This window comes from Xyrauchen texanus, chromosome 12, assembly GCF_025860055.1.
Source record: "Xyrauchen texanus isolate HMW12.3.18 chromosome 12, RBS_HiC_50CHRs, whole genome shotgun sequence".
Lineage (NCBI taxonomy): Eukaryota > Metazoa > Chordata > Actinopteri > Cypriniformes > Catostomidae > Xyrauchen > Xyrauchen texanus.
Genome location: NC_068287.1, coordinates 22,254,023 through 22,277,667, shown reverse-complemented (window position 1 = coordinate 22,277,667; position 23,645 = coordinate 22,254,023). Strand labels below are relative to the sequence as shown.

The 23,645-nt window shown below is 39.1% G+C and overlaps 1 protein-coding gene across 3 annotated transcripts in view; it reads right to left on the bottom strand.

The window, feature by feature from the left end:
• LOC127653334 (SRC kinase signaling inhibitor 1-like) overlaps window positions 1-23,645 on the bottom strand; it is a 191,864-nt gene that overhangs the window by 24,918 nt on the left and 143,301 nt on the right. For all 3 annotated transcript variants that reach the window (XR_007971792.1, XM_052139985.1, XM_052139986.1), the window contains exons 9-16: window positions 21,409-21,536; window positions 19,354-19,374; window positions 17,978-18,138; window positions 10,804-10,979; window positions 5,849-5,976; window positions 5,583-5,730; window positions 4,687-5,005; window positions 2,601-3,014 (exon numbers count right to left, since the gene is read on the bottom strand). Coding sequence is in view for 2 of the 3 variants with exons in the window: in XM_052139985.1 (XP_051995945.1) it covers window positions 2,601-3,014; window positions 4,687-5,005; window positions 5,583-5,730; window positions 5,849-5,976; window positions 10,804-10,979; window positions 17,978-18,138; window positions 19,354-19,374; window positions 21,409-21,536 (1,495 nt within the window). In the remaining variant the exon portion in view is untranslated. The remainder of the gene's footprint in view (window positions 1-2,600; window positions 3,015-4,686; window positions 5,006-5,582; window positions 5,731-5,848; window positions 5,977-10,803; window positions 10,980-17,977; window positions 18,139-19,353; window positions 19,375-21,408; window positions 21,537-23,645) is intronic.

Here is a 23,645-nt window from a genome sequence, read left to right as displayed (position 1 = left end):
AATCACAATTTCTGCTGAGGCACACAGATGGTAGGGTCAGAATTTGACACCAACAGCATGAATCCATGGACCCAACCTGCCTTGTGCCAACAGTCCAAGCTGGTGGAAGTGGTGTAATGGTGGTTGGAATATTTTTTTGGCACACTTAGGGTCTGTTAATACCAACTAATCACTTGAATGCCAGAGCCTATTTGAATATTGTTGCTGACCATTTGCATCCCTTCATGGCCACAACTTACTCATCTTCTAATGGCTACTTACAGTATGATAATGCACCATGTCAACAAAGCAAAAGTTGTCTCAAACTGGTTTCATTAACATGACAATGAGTCACCAGATCTGATTCCAGTAGAACACCTTTGGGATGTAGTAGAATGAAAGATTTGCAGCATGAATGTGCAGCTGACAAATCTGCAGGAATTGTCTGATGCAATCATGTCAACATGGACCAGAATCCCAAAGGAACGTTTCCAACATCTTGTGGAATCCATGTCACAAAGAATTAAGGTTGTTTTGAGAGCAAAGGGAGGCCCTACCCAGTATTACCATAATTTTCCTAATACAGTGCTCAATGAGTATATATAGAAAAGACAAATCTGTATATGTGCTTTTAAAGTGGCATATAATAGAAAACAGGATTTTCTTGCACTTTTAAAATAAGAGTTAAATTCTTAAAGATCCTATTTTTGATACATACTCTAATGTTCATTATGTAAAGCCTCTCTCCAGTCAAAAAACACTGTTTATTCAGCATTTAGTAACTTAGGTAATTATAACAGAGGATCTTTACATAAAGTAGCCTACTCTCAAATGTCAAATGTACATCCTTTAATGGGTGGAAATGGTGGAAAACTGCTTTTGGTTAAAAAGACTTGACTAAGTGTAAAACTGGATTTAAAATCCACATAAAAGTGTAGAACATGTCTCTTAAATATTAAAGTCATCACAAGTGAATGTAACTCAAAGAATGTACAAATCTCCCTTAAATTCACCTGTGACTCACAGGTGATTTATCACCATGGGAACAGCTGAGGCAATAATGAAAATGTCAACTATAACTAACACACCCACAAACAAAGTTGGCTTTTATTAGATGCTCAACCTAAGCTTGATATTACTGAGACCCTGTACTCAAATTAAATGTGATGTAGTGTGTTCCTCTTATTCAAGCCTGTGTGTTTCCCTTTCAGTAAGAGTTTGCATACACCGATCAGCCACAACATTGAAACCACCAGCTTAATATTGCGTAGGTCCTTCCAAATCACCATTTGGAGTCAATTCTAGAGACTGTTGTGCATGAAAATCCCAGGAGATCAACTTTTCCGGAAATACTCAAACCAGCCAGTCTGGCACCAACAATCATGCCACAGACCAAATCACTGAGATCACTTTTTCCCCCATTCTGATGGTTGATGTGAACATTAACCTAAGCTCCTGGTCCATATCCGCATGATTTTATGCACTGCTCCCACACAATTGTCTTTTTAGATAATCGCATGGATGATTGTTGGAGCCAGATGGGCTGGTTTGAGTATTTTAGCAGCACAAGGAGGACCTACATTAGGCAGGTGGTTTTAATGTTGTGGCTGATCGGTGTAAATGTTGCTGCAAGCTTGCAGTAAGAGTTTGCATAAATGTTGGTGCAAGCTATGGACACACGCATGGAAATTTGCATATGTGTCCACAGTCTATCTTTAAAGACCTCATGAAATCAAAAGAATTTTGCGGCTATTATGCCTTGTCCACAATAATACATTTTCGTTTGAAAACACATCTCTCATTCTCACATTCTCTCCGTTTTGGCCTTCCATCCACACTGAGACAGCGTTTTTGTCTCCAAAAACTGAGCTTTTTGAAAACGCACTCCAAAGTGGATACATTTGAAAACGCCGTTTTCGCGTTGTAGTGTGGACTGTGAAAAAGGACATATCTGAAAATTACGATTAATTTGTTGTCATGTGATGCAGTCATGTGATCTATCCAACAAAAACAATCAGGATGGCGGCCGTGTTATAGTTTTAGTTAGGTTAGGCCCTGTTGTACTTGATACTTTGATAGCGTTGTTAAAAAATAAATGTTACTTTGTACAACCATTACATTGCGTTCCTTCAAAGGCGAAGGGAAGTTTACTCGGAATTGGTGTCCGGTGACGAAACACGAGGACAATTGCGTTTCAGACCGTACATGCAACGGGGATTTTCCGCATGCGCAGTGACATGATTTAAGCGTTTTCATACGTTTCAGTGTGGACGAGCAACTTTTGGAAAACGCTTAATAACGGCAGTGTGGCAGCACAGTTTTCAAATGCTTCCAGATTAATGTAGACGTAGTCTTAGTTCATGTCTTTTAGGTTTGATGTCATCTACATGCTAGTATACTCTTAAGACATATTTTAAAAAATATTGATGACTCATCTTACAATCAGGGGCATATACAAATTAGAATGAGAATCTCCACACAATAGAAAATACATCAACACAGGAAAGAAAACTGTACTCGTCAAGTGGTTTCATGGGATCTTTCAAGAATAAATGCTTGCATAGATTACCCACAAATCTATAATCATGTGTGTATTGCTGTGTGTGTATGTCAACAGTTACCTTTATACTCTTTCCAGGAATGATCATCTCTCCGCTGCGTGTAATAAGCCCAGGGGAGGATGGGAAACTCCTACGGGGAGGTGGAGGAGGGGGGGATTTTGAGGGCTTCTCAGTTCGATACCTTGCCACTGTCAGCTCATCGGAGCCCCATCTGGATCCGCCCTCTTTACTGGAGAGTTTATGCTGAGGTTTATTAGGCCTGTGCTCTGGTGTGGTATTGGTGCTAGTTGGGGTCTGGTTCTGGATTTGGTTCTGATTCTGGTTTTGCGCAGGTTTGATCTGCTTGGCAGCAAAGTCCAGGTCTGGAATGGCCTTCATGAGCTCAGCTTGAGTCTCTTCCAGCAGTCGATTAATGTCCTGAGCACTGTACTGAGTTAGACTGGCTCTCTTTTCCTCCCAGTCTCTCTCTGCTGCCTGAAGAGACACACGGATAAAAAAATGTATGGTTCAAAACAGCTAGTAAAAAGCTGAATTGTAAAGGCCTATTCAAACCAAATCAAAAATTTTAGCACGTAAAACATATATAACAAGATTTTAAAACATGAACAATGCATCTCTTTCAACTTCCTGCGATGAACTTATGTTTTTAACTTGTAAATGTGTTTAATTCCTTGGACTGTGAAGAATTCATCCAGGTATCCCAACTTTTTTGTTTTTGTATAATTTAGTCATTTAGCTCAAGACTTGGTGTGAACAGGCCTTTATAGTGTACTGTATCACCACCACAAGACTTTCCAAACAAGTTTCCAAAAATTGACAATCCCCCCATTTTCTTTTGTTTGAGCAAACAGGAAATCCTACCCAAACTTATGCCATTGTTTGAGCCAGAAGTTAATAATGTATTGAGTAGTGATGTGCACGGTAACATTTGTAATATTCAAATAACCGTGAGGGTTAAGACATTTTTTCGTATATTTCTCAGGAGTCAGGACTCAGGAATAAAGAATGTTTATTAAAATGAATATGCATCAAAAACTGCTCATAATAACAGGGAATGAATTCAAAGTGAGCTATGAGCTTATATAGCACAATACATAGATCAAATGATTAAATCACTGTCCAAAAATGTTTTTTTTTTACTTTCACGGAATGCAACAGAATTTTTAACAGAAAATACAGAATTTACAGAAAGTGACAAACCAGATATGTGTTCTTCCCAGGAAGGTTCACATTTCCGTGACACTAGTTTTGTCATGTGCATGTAGTTACCCTATTGTGGTTTATTAGCCTCTTCAGGATGCTTTGATTTTAAAGGAATAGTTCACCCAAAAATGTAAATTTGCTGATAATTTGCTCACCCTCAGGCCATCCAAGATGTATCTGAGTTTCTTTATTCATCAAAACAGAATTTAAGATTTTTAGGATTTTATTCTCTTTAAACAATGCAAGTGAATGTACTTTTTGATGGTCCAAAATGCATATTTAGGGTGAATCAAAATAATCCACACAACTCCAGTCAACAAATAAAGTTCTGCTGAACCCAATAGATTGATTCTTTTTAGAAACAATACAAGAACAGTAAGAGTAGTACGGATAGTATGAATTGCATTGTGAACACGGCCATAGACTCACGAGTGAATCGGTGCGATGCGCAAAATAATCAATGGAGGGTCTCGTTTAGGGTGCCAAATGGGGTAGGACCTGCACTGGGCACAAAGGTCAACGATGTCCGTCCAGCGCATTTACGTACAAAAACTATTGAAAAACAGCACAGACACATGGAAAAACATGTGTGGACAGTCCCTAACTTGACCTATACTTGAAAATCTGAGAGGTTGAAGACCTCTACTTCAATTGTAGAATAACCGAATAATAATTTGTTAAATGGTTAACCAGATAACGACTATCCGTGCAGATACCTAGTATTGACTGTCATGGTGTTTACAGTCTTCAGGGAAATCAGCCTACAAATGGCTTGCTTATGTTGTTTTGGCAGATTAAGCTGGGATAGGACAAAAACTACAAAAAACTTAAAAAAATACAATTACACATCAGTTTTAATACAACTTAAAATTACAATTTATAACTCAACTCTTCAACTGTTCTCACACAATAACTCTTAGTCACTTTCATTCTTATTGCTCACCAGTCTCACTTCCACTGACGAAGCCTTTTCAGACCCGCTTCGCCCTCCCAGCTCCTCCAGGCCCCGCCCCTTTAATGACCCCACTCCGTGAGAGTCTTTCTCGCGCTGTGCATGAGAAGGGTTGGAGTGGGATAGGCTGTGAGTGTGACTTTGACTGGAGTGAGGGCTCCAATTTGCCAGGCTGGTCTCATTGAGGCTGAGCGGTGGGCTGGTTGGAATGTCAAAGTCTGTGTTCTTCCTGTAGTCATCCCCTCCTCCGTGTTTAGCAGAGGGACTTGAATACTCATCCTGGTTTTTCCACACTCCCTCATTCACCTGCCTGCAGAGACCAAAACAACATCAATCAGAATGAGGCAGAATAAATTCAATTGAGTTTAATTTATTTCAGTGACATGCAGTGCATAAACCGGGTACCCCTGCTGTCTGGCTGAGTTGCTCAAACAAAAAGAGCTAGGTTTTGATCGACACATTGAAAAACACATGTGAAAAGCCCTCAACTAGCCCTATCCTTGAAAAACTTACAGGAAACTGGATGGTTTGTCTCTAAGACCTCTCTGGGCCTAATAAAGTGCCAAAATTTTCTTCAGCTGTTATTGCCCATCTACCTCAAGCTTCAACATGTTGTGCATTCTGAGATGTTATTCTGCTCACTACAATTTTAGTGGTTGAGTAGTTATCTATGTTACCGTAGTTGTTAAGTAGGTTTACAGGTGTCCTAATAAAATGCTCAGTGATTGTATATTAGGGATGCAGGCTGTGTTTGACAGGCAGGTTATGGCTGCTGTTGGCTGAGAATGAATACAATTTAAAACAGAATATGTGGGTGGACAGTGAATGTAATTTTTCTGCTAAAAGTGCTCTGATTAAATGACTGTGGTCAACAAGTTTTTGTGTACCTCCTCAGCGTGGTGAGAGTGTCTGTGATTGATTTGCAGCGTTTAAGCAGCGCATCCAGTCTGTGTGGCTCCTCTTTCAGGAACTTCACGGCTTCCACTTCTACTCTTAAAACAACCCGCATTTTACTCTGCAGCCCTGGGAATTGATCTGAATGAGAGAGACAAAGAAGCAGAGAAGTGAGCAAGCGTCAATGATTCTCCTCTTTATCTTAAAAGAGCAGCGGTTAAAGTGTGTGCCTGTGAAGGACAGAAATGAGCTGTCTCACTCTTCAGCTCTGTGAGCGTCTCTCCCAGTTTCCTCAGCAGGGAGGTTTTCTCTTCCAATTCCTGTACTGTCACATGCCGGTGATTGACAGACATCTTCTGGATCTCCTCCACTGACTTCTCTAGATCACTGCCAACACAAACATCCTCTCAATAGATTTATTCCACAGTGTGCTCCACTAGTGAAAATTCTTGTATTTGGCATTTCACTTATTTAATATAATTTTTATCAGTATACACTGGCAGCCAAAAGTTTGGAATAATGTACAGATTTCACTCTTATGGAAAGAAATTGGTACTTTTATTCATCAAAGTGGCATTCAACTGATCACAATGTATAGTCAGGACATTAATAATGTGAAAAATTACTATTACATTTTGAAAACAATTTTCAGAACTACTTCAAAGAGTTCTCTTCAAAAAATCTTCCATTTACAGCAATGACAGCTTTGCAGATCCTTGGCATTCTAGCTGTCAGTTTGTCCAGATACTCAGGTGACATTTCACCTCTCTTGTCGGGCACTTCTCACACACCTTACAGTCTAGCTGATCCCACAAAAGCTCAATGGGGTTAAGATCCACAACACTCTTTTCCAACTATCTGTTATCCGATGTCTGTGTTTCTTTGCTTTATCTAACCGTTTCTTTATGTTTTTCTGTTTCAAAAGTGGCTTTTTCTTTGCAATTCTTCCCATTAGGCCTACACCCCGAGTCTTCTCTTTACTATTGTACATGAAACTGGTGTTGAGTGTAGAATACAATTAAGCTGTCAGCTGAAGACATTTGAGGTATATATTTCTCAAACAAAGACTCTGATGTACTTATCCTCTTGTTTAGTTGTACATCTTGCCAGACCGCCCCATCGCTCAAAATACAGAGTCTGGGGCAAAATGAAAGTCGAGTGCCCAATACATCACATACAAGACTCTCAATACTTACAAGAAATTTAACCAAAACCTGGATCTAAACACCCCCAAAAGACATAGGTTATGTCTCCATCTTCTGATTGGTATCGCCAACAGATGGAGGTATCTTTAAGACCAAGCCTATACAATCTACAAGGGGTCCAAAAAAATCGATTACAAATCTTGAACTGCATAAGGCGCACTCTTGCATCTCTAGACGCAGACTTGATGTTTCTTAGAATCCTAGCCCACTCTAAATCCTCCATATCAAGTTTAAATCTTTCTCCCATAATCTCTTGAAAGAGTTTGAAGCTCTGTCCCCCAGACTCTGAATTAGCAATTAGCAGTAATACACTGATTCCTCATGACCTTTTACAAAAGCAGTAATCACCATTCCCATTGTATGTGCTGCTCTAGAGGGGTGTATGCTACTCCCAAAAATAGTACAGAGCAGGTGTCACAGCTGTAAATATCTAAAGAACTGAAATCTGGGAATCCCAAAATGTTGAACCAGATATTCAAAGGATCTCAACACTCCACTCAGGTGTGGTTGGTCACAGAGTGTAGTATCTACACTGACCAGCAGAAAGGGGACTTATTAATACATAATTTGGGGTTAAGCCATAAACTCAAGGCAACATTTAAATAAATGTCCAAATTAAACATTCTGGACACTTTTATCCATACCAAGTGTAAATGCGAGATAAGGTGGAGGCGATCAATGAGCCAGATGTCTGTGAACGAACATATAATAATAAAACAACATCTTCGTTAGGTCTAACCCACCTCTATCAATTGGCCCATGCAGTTTACTGACATGTAATCTGGGAAATTTCCCATTCCAAACAATATTTCTCATTCAATAATTCAAACAAATTATTTGCTGGGTCTACAAATGGATCTAAAATTGATCCATTTGTTACCGCTACTACTGGGTGCCTATAAAGTAACTTAATCTATCCAATAAATGTACTCCCAAACCTGTACATTTCCAAAATCTTAAAAAGATAATCCCATTCTACCATATCAAATGCCTTTATGGAGTCAAGTGAGATGGCAGTGACCAGAGTCTGATCATTTGCCACTGACCACATAATATTTATGTAACACCTAATGTTATCAGAAGAGCTATGGCCGAATAAACCCCACCTGATATATATGTATAAGAGATGTTATAACTTCACATAATCGGTTAGCCAGAATTTTTTACAATATTTTTTTACGTCCAGCTGGATCAGGGAAATTGGACGTTAACTCTTATACTCACTTGGATCTTTGTCCTTTTTAAGAATCAGACTAATCCGGACTTGTGTTATGGTTGGCAGAAACTTTCCATTCTTTAATGATTCCGTATAAACTTCTAACAAAAGTGGGTCTAGTTCTATAACATAAGATCTAAAAAATTCAGAGGCAAATCCAACTTGCCCTGGAGCCTTGCCTGTAGGCAAGGCCTGAATTACCTCGTCAAGCTCCTCCAAGGTTATCTCAGAATACATTAAAGCACCAACTATATGATTTCTTATTCTCCGTATGTGGAAACACCTCAAAACTCACAAGGGCGTGATCTGAGACTAAGATGTTTCCAATTGAGCAATCCACAACAGATGAAATGAGGGACTTAGATATATATATATCCCACCGGACCATCCAAATCGCGACCCTGGTCTGCGGCCCTGTCTAGTATCAGTTTGAGCACGTAAGTGGCTTTTAATATATCCAGAGGATTTTGAATTCTTTGACATGTTAACTTCACATAACAGTTATGTAGCAGGGTGTATGATTTATGATATAAAAATAATTAAAACTAGCAAAGTTCGCAGAGCTCATTGTTCACACGACCGACCCCGCATGGCACTACGTGACTCTCCCCAAAGACAATGTTAAGCTTCATTTCATGAACCAAATAGCTTTCAGCTCTGTTTAATATAATGGCAAGTGATTTTCTAGTACCAAATTAGCAATGTAGCATGATTACTCAATGATAAGGTGTTGGCGTGATGGCTGCTGGAAAAGGGGCCTGTCTAGATTTGTTAAAAAATTACTTTTTACAAATAGTGATGGTGCTGATTTTTACATCAGTAATGTGCTGACTATACTTTGTGATCAGTTGAATGCAACTTTAGTGAATTAAAGTACCAATATCCTTCTAAAACAACTAAATCTGTACATTATTCCAACATTTTGGCCGCCAGTATATGTAATTTCATTGAAAAGATGAATTGAAAGATTTACATGAATTTCAGTATTTCTTTTGTTCTAATGACAGCATGTAATTGAGCCGGCATGGACTCAAGTTTGTGCAAAGCCTGATGATCCATGTTATCCAGCAGGATTTGAGAATGTTCCTAAGAGCATCTTGTGTGCTTTGATAGAAGCAAGGAACTCTGAACTTTTGTTAAAAAGAGTTACCACGATCAATGCCACAAATTTGCTTATTTGATTAGTGACCTATTTTCATTTTTCCAAAATATTAAAACTTATCTATTTACATCTGCTTATTTCAGGTATAAATTAGATTTTGAATCCCAGATTCTCTATGCGAACTTTTGAACCTATATTGTCCACATCAGAAAGAGCAGTTTTACAAAACTATATGAGATGTGTTAAATGTCACTGTGTGTGTGCATTGAAATTAGAATTTTTTAACATAGAATGAAAATTAATGCTGACTGAGGCTATCATTCTGACTAACATCTCCTTTTGTGTACAAATAATAAAGTAATACATATGGGTTTGGAACAGGTGACATCATTTTAATGTTTGGGCAAATTATCCCTTCAAGTGGAAGAGAAGCTCGCTCAAATATAGAATGAGACGAGTGTGGAAAATCCACAGAAAACCTCCATGTGCATAAGCATCAGCGCCTTTGAATAAGTAAATAAGTGTCAGTGTGGAAGGGTGCATTAGAGCTAAACGACTGAGACACAGCCGGAGTGTTTACACTCAAAATCCAATTTAACCACGTCAAATAAATCCACCCCCCACAAAATGGTTTGTTACAACTGCACACCGTTAATAATTGAATCACATCAACTGGCTGTTAGCTATACTTAATAACCACCATCAATTAAAACCAACATGACTGATTTGGCGGCGAGTTGAAGAGGCAGATTTAGTCACCCCGCTGCTTTTAACAGGAACAAAATAAATCAATGAGATGCACTCCTTTCCCATACAAGCTATCTCTGAGGTGTGAGTCTGCAGATTTATAGCTGAATGAATGCAGTGCTGAGCTTGAAATGGCAGGAATGTCTGTTTATGTTATAGTTTTGAATTTTATACATTTTCAAATATGAGTTAGTTTAATAAAAAGACTAATAAAAATGGTTGTGAATTATGCAGCCATGGTACTTTAAAGGGGTAAATCTTTAACATAAATATCGCAAAATATTTCCCTTTGTGTTCAATGAAGAGAGAAATTCATACATGTTTCCAACAATGTGAAGGAGAGTACATGTGATTGGATTGTTCACCCAAAAATGAAAATTCTTTCATCATTTATTCACACTCATGCCGTCCCAGATGTGTATGACTTTCTTTCTTCTGCAGAACACTAACAAAGATTTTTAATAGAGTATTTCATCTCTGTAGGTCCTTACAATGCAAGTGAATGGTGACCAGAACTCTGAAAGTCTAAAAAGCACATAAAGTAATCCTAATGACTCCACTGGTTAAATCTTTATCTTCCGAAGTGATATGATAGGTGTGGGTGATAAACAGATCAATATTTAAGTGCTGTTTTCCTTTTTATAGATTTATAGTAAAAAGGATTTACATTTTTATCTGTTTCTCACCCACACCTATCATATCATTTCTAAAGACATGGATTGAAGTCTTATGGATTACTTTTATGCTGCCTTTGTGCTTTTTTGACCTTAAAAAAGTTCTGGTCACCATTCACTTGCACTGGATGGACCTACAGAGTGGAGATATATTTGACCTATGGTGTAATTAGTAGCTGCATGCTGTATCAGTTACTCAGTAACAGATACTCTACAGGAACCCTCACAAGAATCAACAAGTTTTTGTGTATGTGCGTAGATGAGGCATACTGTAATTGCTGTATTATGAGTTCCTCCTCGTTGAGGTATTTGAGTCTCTCCTCTTCTACTAGGAGGCGCTGTCTCTGAAGAGGGTCTTCCTGTTTTCTCAGGGCGTCTGATAGACGAAGACTCAGCTCTGTCTCGGTTCTCTTCAGCAGACTGCGTATGGAGTCCTGGTTCTGCAGCTACACACATACATACACATTTTAAGAATGACCCATCATTGAAGTCTGCATTACATGATTTACACAATATCCTTTGCTGTTCCTGGAACAGTGTTCCTATCAACCAATCACAGCCTTTGATTGGATGATTAGAAAGGAAATTAAACTTTGTGTAAATCACGTTATACAGTATAGTATACTGTACACTTCAGGTATATACACATAGATACACAGAGTGTTTCAAAACAAAGCCATTACTCTCAGACCACTCATACTGTGTACTGTTTAAATATGTGTATGTGTGGGTGTGTAACATTGACCTGACTTTGACCATATGCAGCTGTCATATTGAGGTATGAAGGTATGACAATTCTCAGTGCTGAATTGTGTGTTGGCATATATGCATGAATCTATAAGCACTGCCAGGCCTTGATAGCTGTGATATCCTATATATTTTTGATGATCTCTCGAATGCTCTAATGACTGCTTGTGAATGCACATCCAAGTCCTTGAGTTTAATTGCTAACACACAGCTATGCTTTTGTGCATGTGTCCTTGTGCATGTTGGGTATATTACAAACTACAATATATACAGTTTGTCATGATTCAACATACATTGGCACACTGTGCTTATTTAATCAACCTAAACTGTAGGAAATTAATAGAATGCACACATAAAACTTTTAAACAACAAAAAGTTCCAATCCTAACATTTGATTGGAAATTTGGCATTCCAGGAGTGCTAATATTTCGTATAACAGCACTGGGACACTTTACTATTTGTATCACTTCACTTGTCTGTGTTCGAAAATTTCCAAATAGTGCTGGGGATTTTGATTCATCGTTCATTTTGGTTTCTTTCACCAATTTATTCAGAGACCATTTCTGCACAATACATCTTTAAGAGCGCAGGTGGCAACACATGAACACATGAACATATGAACATATGTAAAAAAAAAATTCTTTTTTCTGAAGCCGGTCACACACCAGATGAGAAACACCATACCGCATCACGGATAGGACTTCAGGCGTAAGAGAAGAACAAATACGAAAAATGTTGCATAGGTGGAAGAAAGCTGTTTTAACAACATTGGAACAATGTTGTACAATAAAAAACAGTCCAGTATTGACTTGAAATCACAAGCAGATGCAACATCACTATCAACATGAAAGTCTCTTAGTAGAATAACAGTGAAGTTACAAACAGGTGACATCCATTTTAGGCGGTCTGTAAACTAACACGAAAAGCATAGGTACGTGACCAGTTATCTTAAATGTAAGATATTCAAACGATGCAGGTTCCAGGAAGTTATTTGACTCAGTGTTAAGGGTGAGATTGTAAACAACTGGCTCCATCCCTTCTCTGAGCCCAAGGTTTTATCAGGTAGCTTTAACTAGGGGGTGTAAGTAGATTAAGTTCCACAAGGTCATAAACTGTTTGTCATGTTTAGGTAAGTAAGAACATTTCTAAGTTTTTCCTCAGAAATTAAGTCACTAAGGATGGTTCCATTGCCAGATAATAAGTGTTCAATAGAACAGTTATTCAGTGATACTGTTATGAAGGCAGACGAGGGGTGAGGATCTAAATGCGGTTTATTGAAAATGATGGAGACAAACAAGACTGAAACAAATAAAAACATCCACGATGGGAAAACAAAACAAAAACACGAAAAACATCTAAGGAGTACATAGGCTGGAGAAACATCCACGGAGGGCAAAGATAACATTTACTTATGAACAAAAACATCTACATTCAAACATCAACAAACAACGTGGCTTAAGTACACAGGGAGAGTGATGATCAAACGAGACACAGGTGAGAACAATGAGTGACTGAGTGCTGGCAGTGATGAGGGCCGGGAATTATGGGAATTGTAGTTTATGATAGGTGACGAGTGACACACGGGGCAGACAACAGGGGATCGTGACAGATACGCTGTTCTTACTCACACAGCAGTTATCAGTTATACCCTTATGAGAGATCTCAGTGAGTTAAAGTATTTTCCTCTGAGTGTAAGCGATGATGATAGATTACAGAAGAAAGGAATCGGTTTACAGAAAGTCAGTGGAGATGGAGCAGCATGGGTAGCCGAGTACTCTGAAAGCTTCCAGATATCCAAGACGGGTAATGGTGTTATTGTAATAGAGTTCAAAACAGGAAGAAAAAATATACAGTCCAAGGTATTCCATTGATTTTTAAATCCAATAATATTAAGTCTAGAGCAGTGAACAGTAGACAGCACAATCTTGTCTCTGAGAGGAGGCAGCCAGTCGCGCACAGCATTCTTTAATGGAGTGGAAGCCTTTGAAAAACGTATGTTACATCCTTTTTTGGTTAATTGTCTTCAATCAAAGCCATGCTGATTTTCAGAACAGCAGCACTCTTGCACATGTGATATTGCTTCATTAAAAACACTGATCTAAAGTATCAATGTAATAAAAAAAATAAAAACAATTATGCCAAGTTATGATTGAATCAGCATAGTCCTACTCTGTGTGTGGGAGTTTGAGTGCCAAGCAACACCATCATTTTGAGATGAGTAAGCATTATGCAGACAGTGTTTATTTGCCCTCAGAGAAATACAGGTTGGACTTTGTCACTTGCAGAGAGCCCATAATGAGAAAAGTGTGTGAAAGATTGTTTTTGTGCACTTTATATGTGTGTGTGTGTGTGTGTACATTCCAATAGGGTTTCTAGTATCATTCAACAGTAGTTCCTCCTCAGGCTGAATAATTTATGAGTCTCATGCATTATTCAACATATCCATGTCTCCTAGGTAACGGGATGAGGGCAAGGGCCGTGTCTCGAGCTCCAGCATTTAGGCAGGTAATTGTCTAACTCAGCAAACTACTGCCTCTACACACCAAAGCAATTGACACCAATCTAGCCATTTCCTGGTCTGCACCCTCCCAGACTGTCACAACTTCACTTCTACTTCTCCATCCAATTGCTGCTATATCTTTCATCATCACATCTACCCCTAAATGCCTTCCATTTTCTTGCACTTTCTACATCTAAAATGTTAATTTCCTTTTTTTTCTTTTTTATACAGTCTCTTTAGTTGAGTGTTCACAGTTATGATGCAGGTGTTCATGTATGAATCACATGAGCAGCTCTCATTTCACAGTCATTTTTTCCTAAAGAACTGCTGACTGAAAAGTTGACTTGATTTGAGACTAGGTCAGAGATTACTCAATTCTCTCTCTCTCTATGATGTGTCCCTGCTGGCCCATGCCAGCTCATCGTTGAGTATAATATTAAGAGTTATTGCCTGCCCTGCAATTGCAGTGAATCAAACACAGGAGCGGGGCAGAAATGAATGACTACTTGAACACTTGTTAACATGCACATAAACACCAGGGTTTCCACACCTTTTGATCAATGATTTCCTAATGATTTTTAGTTGTTGTCATTTGTAATTCTGGATTACAAAATAAATAAATATTTAATAGAGATTGGATGCACAAAGAGCATCTTGTTGCTGATTAAATATTTAGATCTGAGCATTAATAGAAAACAATTTAATCACTATAGAAAATACCATGACTTTTCAGTGACTTGTTAAAGACTTTATTAATTTTCCAAGCCTTGAATTATTTATTTTTTTATTCTCTGATATGTCCAGGTTTTCCATGAAAGTGGAAACCCTGAAACACACAGACTCACACATACTTACAGTATACACAGTAGTGTAATAATACTGGGATCCCACGCCATTTGTGATTATTGAATACGTTTCTTTATTATAGGATACTTTTTTTATTATTTTATAGATATTACACTAACAAATACATTTCTTCCTGATGAAATATTTTAGAGCTGAGATAATAACTTCCATGACTTCTTTAAAGGCGAAGTAATTTTTGCACCACTAACATCACAAAATGGAACTGAAATAATAATTGTCATGCCACAACTACATGTGGGGGCCATGCCATCTGTTGCAGGGCTTCTTGTTATTCTATTCTATTATTTTCGCACTAGGAATGTTTGGGAGTCTAAAATTTACATTACCTTTTGACACACTAAAGCTGAAGATATAAATAACCATTTTAAGACAAATGTTTTTGTGAAACATTTTATGTGCCTTTGACCTTTGCACAGTACTGTACTTAAACGTTACACCAAAAATTACACATAGCACCTTTAAGGTTTGATCAATTTAAAGAATTTTTTTTAGACCTAAAAGTATCTATATTTTTTTTAATATCCGGACATTTCCAGTTTTTCCATGACTGCGGGAACCCTGTAAATACTGAAAAAAGAGAAGGATGACACACAGATAATCCAAGAGGATCGGTCAATCTTGTGTATTACCATACTGTTTTCTTTATGTTTTGTTTATAGCCTTTCCAAATCCCCTCCAATCCTCCCTGTCTCTCCATCAACACACATTCACACAACACAAACATGATATCTCTTTATCATAGCCCTGTTCAACCTGTCATCTTTTCTGTCACCAAGGCAATCTGATAGCTGTCTGTGCACTGGAACAGCTTACAAGCCATATGTATTCTTTTCCTATCCATTCAATCAGATTTTATATCCATCCTTCTTGTCAGATAATTCTGCTGCCTTGGGATAGATGGTCCATATCAGGAAAACTGAAATGTCGACATATTTGAGTGATATGTGATTGTTGATGTTATATTTGCAGAGGCTTTCCCTGTTCACATTGCAGTAAAAGTTTTCAAAGATTTCTAGATTCTCTCTATCTCTGTCAGTTTTTCTACTTTAAAATGCAAGAAAAAATGCCAATACCTTTAGAAATATACTGACGGCCAAAAGTTTGTAATAATGTACAGATTTTGCTGTTTTGGAAGGAAATTGGTACTTTAATTCACCAAAGTGGCATTCAACTGATCACAAAGTAAATAAATTAGAGTGAGATATTGTAAAGACTACAAATTGATGTGGTTGTTCTTGCCGTCTTTGCCATCCGCAGCACCCTCTGTGACACTTCCTTAAATCTTCCGCTGACAAGCATCTTTATGGCTCACTGAGCTGCAGGTTTATTACAATAATTTACACCAGAGCATTTTTGAATTCCAACAGTGCATGTTCCAAGTGCACATTACAAATGTGCCGTTTAATTTTCTACAACTGCACAACTACAGTATGAAGTACTTTCAGGTTTGTTGACTCCATCACAGTATTACTTAGTCATAGCCATGTTCTTTTAAATGAACAGATGTAATCGGTGGTGTAAGGAAGTTGTTTAATACACGACAAAACCTGAAAAACACCTTAAGATAAGCACAGATGACATTCTTTGGTACAAACAGAATAACTGACTGTGAATTGCTGAATTATTGCAATTTTAATGTACACCCAAGGTGTAATGGCCAATTTGCTTTGCATCGTGGCCAGAACCTCAGGTGTGCATTACATTTTTAATAATTCAACAGTCCGTTGTCAATTATTCATTTCTTACCTTCAGATGGGGGTCCTGTGATAATGACGATGCTTGACTTTCCAAATGCGTCTTTTCTGTGTATGTTTTAGTTTTTATGACTGAGTGACCAAGTAGTTCAACAATAGAGCTATCATAATTTATAGGTATCAAAATAAAGTAATTTGAGGGAGTATTTTGTGAAATATGCAATGATTTTGCACTTACTCTGTTAGTGCTGTGTCAACAGACAAGTAACACTTTGTAATAACTACACTGTAAAAAATGTTTCATCAGGAAATCTAAAAATGTGCTTCCTTTGGTAACAGCAAAAAAAACAAACTGGTTTTAATTTAAGCCAAAAATGTTATCCAATCTGAGTAAATCAACCTGACAAATTAGGTTATACCACCAAAAGTGGTTAAATCCAATAGAAATGGAATCTTGAAGTTACCATTTACCAAGTTTCGAGCGTGAAGTATTTTTCGTGTCCTCGCTGAAATCTAAATGCTTAAAAATGTGACAAAATCATATTTTTATTTAACATGCTGTATAATATAGAGCAAGGCATTGGACCAAAAATATTTCACAGTGGGTAGGACTACCTAGAGCGGTGTGACGAAAATAGAAACCAAGCAACTGACAAATTGTCTTGACATGCCACACTGCTGACGACCTCCTGGTAAGGACAAAAACTCAAATTAACATGGAAGAGGCGTGATTTACCATTTGACGCCTTATCGCTTCATGCCTAGTTAGCACTGGGTGTTACCTACTGTGTGTCTTGATGTATGAGAGTGTGTGTCAGGATCCTGTCACCTTTGTTAGTCATGTTTATTGTGGTAACAAGATCCTGACATGTATGTTCTGTGTCTCTGTGTGAGTGCACAGCTTTCTGGTTGTTTTCCTTGCCGTGTGCTCTTCCGTTTAGTCTGCATTTCATGTTCGGAGCATGTTGTCTGGATCCTGACTTTTTGGTCTGGTTTGGTCTTGTTTCTGAGTCGGGATCCAGACACTCATGCCCCATGTCTTGTTTTTATGAGTGCATGGCTTTGTGTTTGGTTTCGGTTCTCTTGCCATGCGCTCTTGTCTGGTCTTGTCTTTTGTTTGAGCATATGGCTAATCGTGGTTCCATTGCCATGTGCCCAATTGTCTTGTCATTGTGTTTGTTTGAGCACATGGCCAATAATGGCTTCATTGCCATGTGCTGTTCCTGTCTGTTATGTTTGGTGTGAGCATATGGTTCTTGTTCAGTTGTTTGCATTGTGCTCTCCTGTCTCTTGTCCTGCCCTGCCCCCTTGATACCTAATTATTAGTTAATTTGGTTCACCTGCCATCCTCATTTTCCTATTTAACCTCATTATGTTTTTTTGTTTATGCCAGTTTGTTGTGGATGCTACTGTGAATATTTCCCTGCCAGGTGTCTTTTAGTCAGTTCCTGCCTGTTCCAGCCCTGTCTCCAGCCCAACCAATCCTTTCTTCGCCTTCCCTGGACTGTTGAGTTTTCCCCTATGGAGTAGTTTTTGTTTATTGAGTTTAAATAAAACCCATCCAATTTTCTGCATGTGAGTCCTGCCTTTTCCTCAATCCTAACCTGACAGTGTGTGTTTGATCGTAACATATTACCTGCATTTTCCGAAGCTGTACAAGCTGCTTGCGCAGATCAGTGGCATTATGTTGTAAGTCGTGGAGGTGGAGCTGCATCTGTAGCCTGGAGACAGTTGAGCCCTGAGAGGTGCTAGATGAAGGCGGAGGCATCAGAGCCAGAGGAGCAGATGGAGTCAGTGCTAATAATTAATAATAAGACAAACAGTCAACACTCTGGGATCTAAAGACATGATATTAATACCAAACACAATGTAATATACCACTGATTTGCTTCACAATCTGATAATCTATATAAGACTGATTAAAAGTATGTACAAGCTTCCCATCTACACCTGCATTGCAAACCTGCTCCAGGAGATCAAAATTCCTACAGAGATTAGTTCAAGTCCTGCTCTAACACACCTGCCTAACCTTGACAATCTAGTATGGGAGGTTAGCCCCTGCTGGTAGATGCTGTATCTACACCACTCTGTTTCTCCTTTGATAGCCTTTTGAGTAACTGTGCAGTCTGACGAAATATAGCATATATATCGCAAGCATTTGTGAGGCCTCCAGTGAGGGCTCTTAGGAGGTTAAAATTGTTTTATTAATGAACTAATTGACTAAATTTCTTTGACTACTGCCTTTGACAATAGTCAAATCATGTAATGGCAGCATAGTTGCTAGTTAAGGGCTTTGGCTTGTAAGCATTTTTGTGGTTCCATTATCCAATCAGCATTGGCAGGATGCTAATTTCCTGTAATAATTTGCAATATGATGTTGATGCCTCAGGTGAATGGCTCAAAAACAATTATGTCTAGAATTGAGTGCCCATTAGCAAAGATCGCAACATTAAGGTCGCATACTGTGCTTCCCTGGGTGCATGCACCAGCCAAGAAACTGCAACTGAGGTGAATGGGAATGCTAATTGAAACCTCTCTCCAGGTCCTACAGACCTTCTTGGTTGAATCTAAACTCTGCAGGAAGGTAGATCTACAGGAACCCAACCTTTCTTGATTTTAAAGACTCAATAACTTGCTCACACACAAAGCCCATTCAAGAGTGAGCATGCTGTTAGTGCAGAGTACAGAGAGAAAATCAATCTCCAGTCAGTCGTTTATAAGGGTAAACACTGATTTCCCAAGATTCAGGAAACATGAAAATCAACACATCCTCCTCACACTTCATTTTCAGTGTGTGAATGTGCCAACTTTAGGAATGAAAACCGACTGAGGGAGAGAAATATCAAAGCCCAAGCAGACCATAGAGAAGAGAAAACATACAAAGCTATAGTGGGAACAGACATCAATTAATTAGAAGGATTACACTTTTGTAAAAAGGACACACACAATAGGTACACTGGGGAAGGCACATCAGTTCACACTAAATATGAGAGAGAGCATAGATAAAGCTACCTTTCTTCTTCAGCCGGCCTGCTGTAACATACAGTAGAAGCTGTCAGCTACCAGTTTTTTAAAAGTTAAAGGTGCAGTATGTAATATTTTCAGTAAAAGTTTCTTTGCCACTAGCATCACCAAACAACTTTTTTCAAACAGGTTCCAGAACACTCCCCCAATCTGCCATTAGTCAGACAAAACAGATAGTTCCGACATTAATGCACACGTTTGGTTGCGCCCCCTGTTGATGCTCAATAATTGATAATTTTAATAATTATTCTTGTTAAAAATACATGTTTGTCCTAATGACAAACTGTTTTTAAGTCTTCTACATTTGTGATTAACTGGTAACACTTTACAATAAGTTTGTATTCATTAACATCAGTTAACACGAAATAACTTGATTAATATAATTTCGACATATAGTAATACATTTTTTAAATCAAAAGTAGTATACTAACATTGGTTTATGCACTATGAACTAACAATAAACAAATGTATTTTTATTAACTAAAATTCACAAAGATTAATAAAAGCTGTAAAAATATATAGTTCATTGTTAGTTCATGATACTTAATGCAATAACTAATGTTAAGTAACAGAATCTTATTGTAAAGAGTTACCGATTAACTTGCATCACATGAGCCAGTCAAGGTCTCTATGTGAAACTGCACTTGTCACAAACACATGAAGACATTTCAACCCGATACATATGTGCCACCACATCCCAGATAGCACAAAAATATCTCTGAGATGTCTGTTTTAGATCTTTTCATCTGGAAAGCTTCACAATCTAATTAACATCTGCTAAACATCTTAAAATGATTATATTTGAACATAAACGTCTCAAAGACATCTGCTGAATATCTCATTGAATATACTCTTGACATAAGTCTTATAGAGGTATTGCAGTTGAGCAAACAGCGTAAAACATATGTATTCCAGATGTCAACACACGCTTCAAATAGACATCTGGGTGATGTATGTGTGCTATCAACGATGAGTTCTGAAAAAAATCCTATATGTATCCTAGATATACTTGTTCAGCTAAGTTTTCCACTGAGGTGCCAGTCATAAGACATGAGTCGCAACAGATGTTCTTAGTTGATGGTTTATATGTCATTTAATTTGCTCACATCTCTTAAATCATCAGTAAGCATTCGAATATTAATTTAAACTCCAGTATTGTTTCTCTCTTGATATACCACACCAACAGAGGCCTACAATTTGTATAAATGAACAGAGGCAGAGCTAAATGGCAATACAATAAATTAGCGAAAGCACAGGATATGTTTTGAGCGTGCACTGCGAAATCAGGGAGATTTCATAAGAGATCAGTGTATTTTTCAGAGCGCACATCCGGTTTTGTGCGAGTGGAGAAATCTGCATTCGCACAACCAGTACATGGATACGCTCTTGCATGTCATGTATGGGATCTCAACATTTAACAGAATTATAATGCCATAGAGCTATGGTGTGTTAGGCTGGACTATGTTCTATTAAGCTATTAATTTTAATTTATGTTCACAATTCATTTTATTGTATTTGTATTGTATGATATTATCATCATTCTCCGTGCCTCCCCTGACGAGCCCCCCAGTTTGAAAACCATGGACTTATACTCAACTCTCTCATATGTGGAGAGCCTTCAAAGACAAATCAAGCAAATCAAAACTCCGGGCTAGCCACTCAAAAGGCATTCTCTGAGGATGCCCATTACTGATTTGAGAGGGATGTGAAAAGAAAGAAAGGACACTGGGGAAAACAAGAGAAAGAGAAAAGTTTAAGTACTCCAGACTATCCATGAAAAAAAAGGGTATTCTGAAAGTAACAAAAGAGTGAACACAAAGAAGGGTGCTTCTTTCAAAGTGCACTATTGAGCGTTACGACTTTTCCCATTTTTTTCTACAAGTGGCCCATCTTTTCCCCATATACTGTCTCTGAGACTACTCATTTACTAAGCACATAGGTCTAAGAATTCAGTATTAGACAATATTAGACACAATATTAGAAGTTGTATAGCCTGCCTGCACGACAGCTATGGACAAATCCAAAGAATGTATTTTCACTCACTTCCTGTTGCGGAGCCGTCGCTGGTGGATTCGGTCTTCTCACTGGAAGAGAAAGGGAAGGGCCGTGAAAACTCCACCCCCTGGTCCGGAGGGCAGCCCGCCATCATGCAGAGACGCAGCAGGCCGCATCTGAGGATCATACAGCCATGATACTACCACTGTACTACTGTACCTAACACTAAACTAATACTATACTACACTACAGCACCTAACACTACACTCACACTTGACTATGCAAACAATGGTCTTCACTATCTTGCACTACACTGCTTAGACTACACTACACTTTCTTGTAGCTAAACTGGTAGAGCATGGTGCTAGCAATGCTAAGATCATGGGTTCAATTCCCAGGGAACACACAAACTGATACAAATGTATATACATTTAATGCACTGTAAGTTGCTTTTGATAAAAGTGTCTACCAAATGCACAAATGTTAATGTAAATGTACTTTCAGAGCACAATTGTCCCTTTCTCCATTACCAAACTTATTTTAGGTCCCAGAAAATGTTAATGATGGTTACGGGAGGAATGTGTCACAACACAGTGCATCGCACCCTGCTGCATAGCCGCAGATCACTCTGAGTTCCCATAATGACCCCTGTCCACTCTCAAATGCACCTACAATGGGCGAGCGTCGGAACTGGAACTTGGAGCAGTGGAATAAGGTCACCTGGTCCGATGAGTCCTGTTTTCGTTTATATCATGTTGATGGCTGTGTACATGTGCACCATTTACCTGGGGAAGTGACGGCAACAGGATGCACTTGTGGGAAAACGATAAGCCGGTGGAGGGAGTGTGATGTTCTGGGCAATGTTCTACTGGGAATCTCTGTGTCCTGCCATTCATGTGGACGTCAATTTGACACATGCCACCTACCTAAACATTGTTGCAGACCAGGTACACCCCTTAATGCCAACGGTATTCCCTGATGGCAGTGGCCTCTTTCAGCAGGATAATGCGCCCTGCCACACTGCACACATTGTTAAGGAATGGTTTGAGGAACATGATGAGGAGTTCAAGGTGTTGCCCTGGCATTCAAATTCCCCATACCTCAATCTGATTGAGCATCTGTGGGATGTGCTGGACCAACAAGTCTGATCCATGGTGGCTCCACCTCACAACTTACTGGACTTGAAGGATCTGCTGCTAATATATTGGTGGCAGATAACACAGGACATCTTCAGGGGTCTTGTAAAATCCATGCCTACATCTGCGCTGTTTTGGTAATATGTAGAGGACCAACAGCATATTAGGCATGTGGTCATAATGTTTTGGCTCATCGGTGTATGTTTTGTTAGCCGTCTGTTGCTCACTTCGACATTGTTTCGAAGAAGTGACACTAGGGGTCTCTCTTGAGAGCCTTGCGCATCTCTGAACTTGAGAAAAGGCCAATGAGAAGTTGGCAGACTGAAACTGCAAGTCCCACCCCCGGACATACTGGTATGAAGGGAGGGAAATATGCATCTGTCCATTCAGATTTTTCCTTCGGAGCCGAGCGGTTGTGTGATCAGCGAGCTGTATTCACTGGCTGTTCACTCATCTCTACAAGAGCTTATGCTGTTGGGTCTAGGCCGCATGTCAGTGGCTTTCTTCTTCTCTGCACAACAGTGCAGCTTTGCCCCCCTGGGTGCTTCGACAGTGCTGTTAAAAGAGAATATTTTCCTAAAAGAGTTTATTTTCTCTAAAAGAGCAATACACAGCGGCATTGAATGTTCTTTTCAGGACCTGTCTTTATAAAGATGCCCTTCCGCCCCTGTGTAGTTCCTGGATGCGGTTGAGTTCTCTCCGCTCCTGACTCTGTTTGGGCAGCGATCACACCGAGGCAGCATTTGTGGATGGTTCGTGTTCTCACTGCGAGAACCTTACCATGGCAACGTTGCGGTCGCTGCTTTCCTTCCTAAAGAGGAACACCACTACAGACGGAGGCCATTCATCACATCATGCCCCGCCGCACCACTAGCGAGGGCCGTGCTCCGTCTGCTCGCCGAGGGCATCCTCCTGCGGCTTCCAGAAAACGCGCAGCGTCCCGAGATGGGCATGGCACCGCGGCACACACAGTGTGTTCATCGTCCCCGCCTGCCCCCAGACTTTCAACCCCTGGACAGATCTCTGTTTTCTGCGGACAGGAGTCCCCTTTCAGCAGGTGTCCCGACAAGTTCTGATCACCACAAACGCCACCAAACAGGGTTGGGGTGCCGTGTGCAACGGGCTGTGTTGGCACATCAATTGCCTAGA